This window comes from Cherax quadricarinatus, chromosome 72 (genome assembly GCF_038502225.1).
Source record: "Cherax quadricarinatus isolate ZL_2023a chromosome 72, ASM3850222v1, whole genome shotgun sequence".
Classification (NCBI taxonomy): domain Eukaryota; kingdom Metazoa; phylum Arthropoda; class Malacostraca; order Decapoda; family Parastacidae; genus Cherax; species Cherax quadricarinatus.
In genome coordinates this window covers 6075822-6088015 of record NC_091363.1, presented here as the reverse complement: position 1 = coordinate 6088015, position 12194 = coordinate 6075822, and the positions used below count along the sequence as shown (strand labels likewise).

Here is a 12194-nt window from a genome sequence, read left to right as displayed (position 1 = left end):
ATTAAACAATTCACAAATGGCATAAGTTGCTAAAACAGCAGAGATTAATATGTCAAGCTCTGTAAAATAAGAAAAAACAAGCAATTTCATCCTGGCATCTTATTAAAGACATACTTGTCTAACAAATATTTTTCATATCGTTATAGCAACAATGTTGCCTCTGGGGAGACAGAGAGAGGAATATACCCAAATAAAGTGGTACCAACACTTATATGAATGAGAGGTATGGGCTTTAAACATTGCACTGAGGAGGAGGCTAGAGGCAGTGGAGATGTCACATTTGAAAACAATGTGTGGTGTGAATAAAGAATACTGCTGATTAACAAGCAATCCATTAACACATTTTTGCCACAACACTGTTAGAAAATTGTGGTATGTTTTCAATGAACAAGCCATATTTATCATTGAGCATAGAATAAATTTATGAGAAAATATGATACCCTGTGGATCATTTTTCCTTCTGTCTCATAGTGAGTCTGGGGGTGAGGCCATTGTCTGATGGAAGATGCCTATTGCACTGTTAATGTGCACAACCTCCCATGCCGTCAGTTCTTTGTGCATGAGTATCCCATGTCATACTCTGCCCTGTGTTAGTGAATCGATTTTTTATCTTTTCATTTTCCCATGTCAGAGGAATGCAAGTGATAGTGGAAGAGCAAATAAGAAGCATAAGCATGAAAGTCTTGGAGTTTTGAAGAAATGCGAGATCCTAGATAAGTTTAAAAGTTGTGCAGGCATGATGGAGACAGTGCAAGCCTATGGTCTAAATGAGGCATCAATTTGTACAGTTTAAAAGAATGAGATGAAACTTTAGTCCTGGAGGTGCAGTGCCTGCACTCTGAAGTAAAGGTGGGGATACTGCAGTTTGAAGAACCATTGGAATGCTCATGTCTGCTGTGTACTTCTGGCAAGTCAACTAGTGAATGAATGATGGTAAATGGGTTTCCTTTTTTGAATCACCCTATACCTTGGTGGGGATGGCAGGTGTAAAAAAAAACAAGTTACTAAATGCCTACCTAACAAACCTGCTAAAAAAAATAGAACTCTCCACTTTATAATTGGACACCTGTAAGTGTTCCAAAGAAATCTTAATACTACTGTACATGAGGATTTACAGGATAATTCACCACTATACAAGCATATACAGTATATGTCTTATTTATCTTGTGCATTCCTCAACAAATACCTGTTGGCATGGTGGTGTTTAGGGGCAGTGACGATGGCAAGGGCATGTAGAACTTGTAGGAAGTTTAGCGTGGAAGTAGACTGCAGGTGCCATGACAGCTTATCAAGCAAAACTCGCTCCATTCGCAGCAATTCTCGGTGTGAGCACCTCATGCCACTTAGTTCCACTACTTCTATTGTTGTTGGTACATTCTGATAAATATGAAATATCCATCCATAAAACTGCTGATCTTAAAGACATATACATTATAAGAAGTACAAAACAGTTCAAAAGAAACGACTGGAAAGATTAGATTTGTTCGTATTTTTAACCCAGGGGAGAGTTAGCCACCCATACTACAAACACCAGTTGACTAACACCCGGGTACCTACTTACTGCTAGGTGAACAGAGCAGGTGTAATTGGAAACAGGCGCAACATTTCTACTCATGTCAGGGATCGAATCACGGACACTCAGTGTGTGAGGCTTGAGCATTACATTATAAGCAGTACAAAATAGTTCAAAAGGAATGACTGCATCTCTAAATTAATACTTAATTTGAAGACTATGTAATTTATTGTAAACTAAACTTAAAAACGAATATTGCACACATACCAAATTGTGGATTGATTGCATTAAGGTGACTGAAAGAGAAGAACTGGTTCTTTCTTAAGACCATGCAGAGAAAACATGATATTCTCAATGGCTGCCTCACTGGTTCTTTTGGCAACTAGCTCGGTCTTTAACAAAATCTCAAGTCCCCTTTGTTTATATCTTTATTCCCAGGAAATACAGCATAAATCTAAAGCCTCCCAATACTCATGGAAAGGCTAGGAGAGACCTTAACATATCACTAATTTTAATACTGTATAGTATATATATATATATATATATATATTTTTTTTTTCAACAAGTCGGCCGTTTCCCACCGAGGCAGGGTGACCCAAAAAAAAAAAGGAAAGAAAATCCCCAAAAAGAAAATACTTTCATCATCATTCAACACTTTCACCACACTCGCACATTATCACTGTTTTCGCAGAGGTGTGTATATATATATATATATATATATATATATATATATATATATATATATATATATATATATATATATATATATATATATATATATATATATATAACATCATTTCCCTATCATTCTCATTGCCTCCACTTTCTTCTGCACATCACCTAAAAAATGAGGCATGTACACATTAGTTTTGAATGTGCGCACTCACTTCATCTTCTTCATGGATCTTGCCAGCAAGGAAGACAGCAGCAGCTGTGACAGCATGCAGGTAGCGTGGTGGAATTCTGACACAGTGCAGCAGGCGGTCTAGAAGTGCTGCTGCTATGAATTTAGTCTCTGGTGCCCATCCTAGCCTCCTACAAGCTTCACCCAGCCACTGTACTTCTGCATCCCGGCCTGCCATATCAACTTCTTCACCCTGAAATTACACATTACTACCTTAACATGACATGCTATTATTACATTAGTATCATGGATTGTCGTGATAACTGGTAGGCAATAGTGTAAGTCAATATGTAGTATGGTAATTCAGACACTTTAGAGTGGGAGAACCTTGTATTTTATTACTTTTCACACTCAGTGTTTATTATACCTGTATGAGGTCACTACTATACTTCATCAAATACTGTACAGTACTTGATACAGCCCCACCGAGGACGAAACTTATAAAAATTCTCCTTGCTTAATGTGTGAATATTTGGAATCATTTAGATAGCCATAGGTGACCTTAGCATAAAGAAGCATTATTATAACCTTAGTATCATGGCTCACAAACTCTTAATAACATGATTGCAAACAAACCACAGAAGTGGTGAGGCTTGAACCCCTGGCAAGTGAGTCCTACAACTCACAGGCCAGTCACTAACCACCCGGCAAGCTGATTCTCATAAGATTCATCTAACTAGGCCTACCAGTTTAAGGAATGTGATTTCTCAGTAGCATGGATTATTATAACCTTGGTACAGTTGAACCCCATAACTTGCAGGACTAATTAGGTTCCTGATGATATGGAACCTAAATCTGTGGGGAAAAAGGAAAACCCAACTGTCCAAATATTTCATTTTTTTTATTTGGCTCTCTTCAAATATTGTTCTAATCTGCTTAAAACTGACACAGACGTTCACTGTTGCAAACAGAAAGCCTTTTTCACATACATCACACCCAATGAGGATAAACATCGATAGAACACTGGCCGTGTGTGGATCAAGACACTTATGCACAGTTCCAAGCATTTATTGATGAAACATTTCGACACGAGTGTTTTCCTCTGGCTAAGGTGGCTACACTGATTATCATTACCTTCATCACAGGTGGCTACACTGATTATTACCTCCATCACAGGTGGCTACATTTATTATCATCTCCATCACAGGTATTTATTATTATAATCAAGGGGGAAGCGCTAAACCCGGAGGATTATACAGCACCTGGGGGGGAGGGATGTGTAAGGCATTCAGGCTTAATTCGGGGAACTGGAGCACAGATCCAATTCCCTATATCAAGAGCCCCTCACCAACATCAAGGAACCTTCCTTGAGGGGTCCATCACAGGTAGATACAGTGATTATTATTACCTCCATCACAGGTGGCTACACTATTACCACTACAGATAAGCTTGTATTTATTCCAAATATTTTTAAGTACAATGCTCTCTCATGACCGCTTTCCTCTCACTTTATTACGTTCTTCTTCACTGCTTCAGTCATCTCTCAACTTAATATTCAATCCCCTTTTCCCTCTCTTACCATTTCTCTTCTCTCCCCGGTTTTCTTCGTTACTATTTCTGTTCCTCACCATCTCCCTCTTAACAGGATGCTGAGAGGGAAAGAGGAAGGGGGAGGGAAAGAGGAAGGGGGAGGGAGAGGGGGAGGGAGAGAGAGGGGGAGGGAGAGAGAGGGGGAGGGAGAGAGAGGGGGAGGGAGAGGGGGGAGGGAGAGAGGGGGGAGGGAGAGAGGGGGGGAGGGAGAGAGTGGGGGAGGGAGAGAGGGGGGGGAGGGAGAGAGGGGGAGGGGGAGAGAGGGGGGAGGGAGAGAGAGGGGGAGGGAGAGAGAGAGGGAGGGAGAGAGGGAGAGAGAGGGGGAGGGAGAGAGGGGGAGGGAGAGGGGGGAGGGAGGGGGAGGGAGAGGGGGGAGGGAGGGGGAGAAAGTCAGTTGATCAAATGAAAATGCTGGCCCACAGATGGCTCCAACTTCATCCAGTTCCTTACTTGTATGTCTCAAAACAATAAAAATGCTTTCAAATGAGCCGATGTAGGTAACAGCTCTTAGCTTGTCGATAGTTTAGGAATCCTTAACTTGTAAATAGCTTGTCAATAAAGCTAGGGATCCTTAACCTAACCTTGTCAAACCCTGTTAAAAAAAAAAAGAGGGAGAGAGAGAGGGGGGAGAGGGAGGGAGGGAGGAAGAGGGAGGAAGGGAGGAAGAGAGGAAGAGGGAGGAAGAGGGAGGAAGAGGGAGGAAGGGAGGAAGAGAGGAAGAGGGAGGAAGAGAGAGGAAGAGAGAGGAAGAGTGAGGGAAAGGAAGAGGGGTGAAGTGTAGTGTGTGTGAGGGCACGTAGGATAACAGAAACGCCGTTATGTGGCTGGTCCTACTCCTCCCCCTACCACAAGGGTAGGAGACCGACCCCCCTTTTTCAAGGAGGGTGAGATGTTCCTTGGTACTGGTGATAGGCTCCAAAGCATTGGAGCCACCCTCCCCTATTAACAAACCTGATTACCTTTCATTCCAGTTGTTGTATAATCTTTAGGAGTTTACCCTTTCATTACGATCATAATCATGTGCGACAGGTAAGGAAGGTTAGAAGCTTCACATAATACTGACTGCAAGTGAGGTTACCTGGAGGTTACCTGGAGGTTATTCCGGGGATCAACGCCCCCGCGGCCCGGTCCATGACCAGGCCTCCCGATGGATCAGGGCCTGATCAACTAGGCTGTTACTGCTGGCCGCACGCAGTCCGACGTACGAGCCACAGCCCGGCTAATCCGGCACTGACTTTAGGTATCTGTCCAGCTCTCTCTTGAAGGCAGCCAGGGGTTTATTGGCAATTCCCCTAATGCTTGATGGGAGGCTGTTGAACAGTTTTGGGCCCCGGACACTCATGGTGTTTTCTCTTAGTGTACCAATGGCGCCCCTACTTTTTATTGGCGGCATTTTGCATCGCCTGCCCAGTCTTTTACTTTCGTAGGGAGTGATTTCTGTGTGCAGATTTGGGACCATTCCTTCCAAGATTTTCCAAGTGTAGATTATGATATATCTCTCCCTCCTGCGTTCCAACGAGTACAAGTCAAGTGCTTCCAAGCGTTCCCAGTAGTTAAGGTGCTTGACAGAACTTATACGTGCAGTAAAGGATCTCTGTACACTCTCTAGATCTGCGATTTCACCTGCTTTGTATGGAGATGTTAATGTACAGCAGTATTCCAACCTAGAGAGAACAAGTGATTTGAAAAGGATCATCATGGGCTTGGCATCTCTCGTTTTGAAAGTTCTCATTATCCATCCTATCATTTTCTTTGCACGTGCGATCGTGGCACTGTTGTGATCCTTGAAAGTGAGATCCTCAGACATTACTACTCCCAGGTCCCTTACATTATTTTTCCGCTCTATTGTATGGCCGGAGTCAGTAGTATACTCTGTTCTAATTATTATCTCCTCCAGTTTTCCATAACGGAGTAGTTGGAATTTGTCCTCATTGAACATCATATTGTTTACCGTTGCCCACTGGAAAACTTTGTTTATATCTTCTTGGAGGTTAACCGTGTCCTCAGCAGATGACAGCCTCATGCAGATCCTAGTATCATCCGCAAAGGATGAGGAACAAGAGTCCGGGAAAAAAAAGCTCAGTTCTCTCATTAACTCCTAGTCCTTACTGCTATATTTTGTTTGAACAACCCAGAGCACAGCAGGTCAAAGGCATCTCAAAATTCTTCAGATGAACATCATTTTGTTGCGACTCCCGAGAAATAGTATCGGTAGCACATGCTAGATAGCCAACATGGCGGGAGCTCACCCGATGACCCAATGTCAAAACAAGGAAGTCTGACCATGGGCTGGACTACAAAAGAACCCTAGAAACCTGTCACAGGTATGGGAGGTGACCCACATGTGTGGCTACAGTGGCGGCTGCGGCAGAGGCTCTGAAGGAGCCGTTGATGTAGAGCCAACAGTTACCGCACCGTTATCCTTAAGCAACAGATGGTCAGCCCTACCTATCTGCTCTCTCCCCTCACCTCTCAGTTATCTTACCTTTCTTTTCCTTTCCTCTCTGTTTTCTTCCCCACCTTTTATTTCTCATTTCCTACCTTCCTGTCCATCCATACTCTCCCACCCCTTCTTCCATCCATACTCTAACCCCTTCTTCCATCCATACTCTCTAACCCCTTCTTCCATCCATACTCTCTCACCCCTTCTTCCATCCATACTCTCTCACCCCTTCTTCCATCCATACTCTCTCACCCCTTCTTCCATCCATACTCTCTCACCCCTTCTTCCATCCATACTCTCACCCCTTCTTTCATCCATACTCTCTCACCCCTTCTTCCATCCATACTCTCACCCCTTCTTCCATCCATACTCTCTCACCCCTTCTTCCATCCATACTCTCTCACCCCTTCTTCCATCCATACTCTCTCACCCCTTCTTCCATCCATACTCTCTCACCCCTTCTTCCATCCATACTCTCTCACCCCTTCTTCCATCCATACTCTCTCACCCCTTCTTCCATCCATACTCTCTCACCCCTTCTTCCATCCATACTCTCTCACCCCTTCTTCCATCCATACTCTCTCACCCCTTCTTCCATCCATACTCTCACCCCTTCTATCATCCATACTCTCTCACACCTTCTTCCATCCATACTCTCACCCCTTCTTCCATCCATACTCTCTCACCCCTTCTTCCATCCATACTCTCTCACCCCTTCTTCCATCCATACTCTCTCACCCCTTCTTCCATCCATACTCTCTCACCCCTTCTTCCATCCATACTCTCTCACCCCTTTCATCCATACTCTCTCACCCCTTCTTCCATCCATACTCTCACCCCTTCTTCCATCCATACTCTCACCCCTTCTTCCATCCATACTCTCACCCCTTCTTCCATCCATACTCTCTCACCCCTTCTTCCATCCATACTCTCTCACCCCTTCTTCCATCCATACTCTCCCACCCTTTCTTCCATCCACATTTCCCTCTCTCTTCCTCACCTCCCATTTTATCGTACCTTCCTCCTCTCTCCCCTCATATCTCAATCAGTGGGAAGAACAGCTCCAATTCCTTGCATCAAGGCCCTTCATCAGCATCAAGGCCCTTCATCAGCATCAAGGCATCTCCTCCCCCATCCATGAGTATTATAAAACATGGAATTTCGAAGCGGTAAACTATTTTTCAATTTCAATTATCTTCGATTCTTTAGTTATACGCTAAAACTTCATTTTTTTTCTTTGTACATAATTTTGGATCTTACCTTCACATGAAATATATTTTTATAATTGTGAGGTTGGTTCTAATATTGTTTTAACGCGTATCATTATCAGAATAAAAATACCTAAAAGTTGTACATGCGTTACTTATCTACTTGTCGGTACTGTATACCATTGTTATATTGGTGTATCATTCGGTCTACTAAATAATTACTTTACAATGGTGAAATGCTTTAAAAACTGTACATTTCTGTCGTGTTTTTATGTTTATTTATTTGTTATAACTTATTAGTAGCAGTAATCTCAATTTCCAGGAGATACAAACGTTCAGTAAGTTTATTTTGGTACACATACATAAGTACAATTGTCATGCATAGTGTAAATTACTTAGGATAACCCCCCAAAAAAGTCAAAAGTGACCTATTTCCATTGGGATCATTGCAATATCTTATTTAAACCTTAAAATTTAAAACAGTTAAGTAACTCACCAGTGTGAAAATCAGTTACTATAAAAGGAGATATACTAGGAATAGGGTAAACTGGAGTTATTTGCATTAACATTAAAGAGAAGGATCAGCTTACAATAATAGGTACACCAGTGTTCGCTATGCAAGAAAACACTCCTCCCTCTCTGTAGTTTCTGCAGACAACACGCCCCATCCTCCCTCCCAACACACAAATACTAACTAATTAGGTCGCTGGGCGACCCGGGGATTGTAATAAGCGGGATACCTTTTTCTAGCATATGATCTCGGGAGTATTTGATACGGAGGATAACCCGTGTCCAATGCACGTAAGAACCCTAATAGCTGTGCCTTGAAGCCTTCAAGCGCAGAGGGTTCCCAGCCTTATTTATATCCGGCACCCCAAGGAAATGTTTCATTAATGTTGCAACCCCTACAAAAGTAATGTCACATTTGAAGGTGAAGAAGTCAAATTTCTATTTTTTTTGAATCACAAATTGAACCTAATACAGTAGTGCGGGTGAACAAATTCAACTAAAAAATTTACAAACAAAACAATAATAAAGAAAATTCAAATGATATGTATTATATATTGTAATATAGGACAGATCAATAGAAACAAAAAAAATAATAAACTAGTTTTGCTTGAGAAGATATGAAAACATTTTTCTTGAGTACATATAGATTATAGTCTATAACATGTGTGTTCAAGTCAGGAAAGTTTTTGGTAAAATAAATGGAATCGTGCTTTTCATTAGGACTCCATGCTCTGAAATGCCCTCTCGCACCCTCTGGGGGTGCGTGCATCCCAAGTTGGGAACTCCTGCTCGAGAGGTAAAGAAGCTGTAGTTCATTATCTGAAGAGAACTAGGAGTTATCTTTAAATCTTCCCAAGATGTTCAGGAGCTGGAGGTCAACATCACTGAGGCGCCACGGAGCTCAAGTTGAACCCACTTTGTATATATTTTAATTAATATACATTTCCGTGTGTATGCACTGAGACCAACAGTAATATATACACTTGAATAGGTTGTCTCAGGATTTGCTTTTAATATTCTTGACGAGAGCTGCGAGTGTGACCACCAACCACATCAGATAGCTAAAACAATCTTGTAGCAATCCGGTGTGACGGCAGGCACTGGCTTTCCAACTTGCAGTTACTGCACTCCTTGTATCATATGCTCGGTATAAGTGCTTAATGTATTATTACCAACGTAACTTACAGTTAGTAATGTAATCTGTGCATTTTATTAGGACATTTTGGTCAGGCGAGTAACTCTAGTATAAATATTATTATTAAATCCATTTGGAAGTGATAAAACCTAGTAGGGAGGCGAGCAGGGTTTACAGTGCTATCAACACCTAACACGCACTCCATCTCTCCCATTCAACAAAGTATACTACAGCATATTACGCACACACATCCTTGACACTACTTTTAATGGGGTGGAAAACATTTACTATCACATTTTGTAATCTTATTTTTAGGGGATGGACAGGTAAGACAACGGAAGACCTTGTCAAATGACAAGGGAGCTCCGTCATAGAAAGTTCCTTGACGCTGGTGAGGGGGCTACTGATCAAAGGAACTATAACTGACCTCCCCTTCCTTGGACTGAACCTGATTGCCTCCCATTCCCCAGGTGCTGTATGACCCTTACGGGATTATAGCTCTCCCCATGAATGTAAAAATAATCTAAGTCATCATATGACTTACAACTACGTCAGGATAAATTTTCATATTCTTCCTGCAACATACCACCACTCCTTGGCAGACAGCGGCCGCTGCTGCCGTGGCCATTATCATTATTATAATCAGAAAGAAGCGCTAAATCACAAGGGTTGCTGAGTGGCCAGCCATGGGTCTGTCCACTATTACACCATCTAAGGTGCCGGCACCAATGAATAAATTATAAGCTAGGCAGGTATAAATAAATACAATTATCATTCATAGTGTAAATTACCTAGGACAACCCCCAAAAAACGTCGCAGTGACTTATTTCCATTGGTGTCCTTGAAGATTCGTGTCGGGTGATTGTTTCCTTTTGTTTAAATCAACAAAGTACATATACCAACGCTCTTACACCCTGTTATACACCTCAATCTTCCTTTTATACATTAATCTATTCACTCATCCTCCCACTTTTTTCCATGAGCTAATGCATTGCATTTTACAAGCAAAGCCGTTATCTTACTTCAACTTGTTTAAAATCCTGCCCTAGCTAACATATTTATATAATATACCCCCCTGGGACGATCCACAACAGTCGACTAACTCAGGTATAAATTTATTGCTAGATGCAGAGGGGCAGCAGGCGTAAGGGGACTTGCATATATGCCCATGATTTGAACCCGGGACGTTTTGGGCTCGGCAGGTTGCTGTTTCCCTCAGTGACATAGTAAGGAATCAAAGCCATCTTTACACGCACACGAGCGTGAGCGTAACTGGTATCGACTTTTTCTAATCGAAGTTTCCTGTTGACTGTCTAATCAACCGTTGCTCTCCTCGGCCCGCAGGAGCATATAGCACCCAGGCTGATCCGGTACCTCATACGAGACGTGTTCAGTTGTCTGTTGAAGACTTCTCTGCTTTTGCTCAAGCAATATGATACAAGGCTGAAGAGTAGTGAAGCACGGATACTGAATGTTCTCTAACTGTGCTTATGGCACCAACCGTTCCTCTGCTGGCAGCACTTAACACGCAGGCAGGAAGAGACAATTCTTGCATAATTAACGGTGGACGACAACCAGCTTCACGCGAAGTACCGCTAGGAAGGAGCCGCGGCTGTTGTCCGTGGCCCAATTTCATAAAATGCTGCAAAAATGAGTCCTGACCTGGTCATGTGGTGTTGGAGCCAGCAGTTCACCTAACTCATGGCGTCAGCTGCAAATCAGCCGCGCGAGCCTCCAGTTATAACTGCTACACATTTAAATTGTATCTCGTGATTTCTGACTCTCTTTTTGGTTTAAATAAATCATCCCGGGTGAAGACCAGGACTAACTTTCTTGCATAATATTTTTATTTAAATATATTCTCTTCAAGAGGGGGTGTTCATACTGGTGACTCCTGACTCGAGGATTCTTAGCCACCCGTCCGAAGTTCCTCGGATCAAACGTAATTACCACTCATTCCTCAGGCGCTAAATAACTCCTATATATTTAAATAGATAACAACAAATTGGGTTAGGAGGACACGTAAGCAAATACTAGGACACATGTCCTTGTATTTGCTTAAACACACACAAACACACACACATACACACACAGACACACACACACACACACATAGACACACACACACACACACACACACAGACACACACACACACACACACACACACACACACACATAGACATAGACACACACACACACACACACACACACACACACACACACACACACACACATGCACACATGCACACATGCACACACACAAGTGTCTTTCAAAACCAAAGGTTCGCCATCAACATGAATACCCTTAATCTTTTCTTCCAAAAGCATGTAAGGGCACCAAATTAACTCTGTACAATATTTGTATACTTAACTCAATACTCTACAAAATGCTTACAGAGTCAGTGTATGTAATTTATTTTTTTTAATAAGCTACTGAAAAGTTAAAAATAAAATAAATTCTAAGGCTCAAAAATTAATAACTAAAAGCAGAATTCATCAAATTTTTTGAACAGCGTGAAAAGTTAAAATAACGACAATTTATTATCTTAATTATGATGAAGTCAAGTCATTTGTAGCTGTAATTATAAAATACCATTTATTCCTTGCCTGACGTTTTAACATAAATTGGCTTTCCTATCCTGAGCGAACCTTGTAAGAATTGTTTACAAATGTAATCACGAGTTTAAAATAGCGTTCACAGGAAACCTTTACCCTGAAGATTTACGACGGAAAATTTGGTGGGCCTGACCCCTCGCCCGAACACCATGTGTCATTAGATACACTGAATGTTTACTTAAATCCATATAATAGCCGATTAAACCAAGCAAATACAATTAGTTACCCGTGATGTATGAACAATTCTCCGACTCGCTACAACGAGCAACTATTTACAACTGTTTATGAATTATTCCCCCACAATATTGTGACTTTTTCTTAATATGACATCCTG

At 41.8% G+C, this 12194-nt stretch overlaps 1 protein-coding gene across 3 annotated transcripts in view; it reads right to left on the bottom strand.

The window, feature by feature from the left end:
* The window catches only part of LOC128701367 (uncharacterized), a 114827-nt gene that overhangs the window by 17862 nt on the left and 84771 nt on the right, over positions 1 to 12194 (bottom strand). For all 3 annotated transcript variants that reach the window (XM_070100348.1, XM_070100346.1, XM_070100347.1), the window contains exons 3-4: positions 2401 to 2610; positions 1187 to 1377 (exon numbers count right to left, since the gene is read on the bottom strand). In XM_070100348.1, coding sequence (XP_069956449.1) covers positions 1187 to 1377; positions 2401 to 2610 — 401 coding nt within the window. The remainder of the gene's footprint in view (positions 1 to 1186; positions 1378 to 2400; positions 2611 to 12194) is intronic.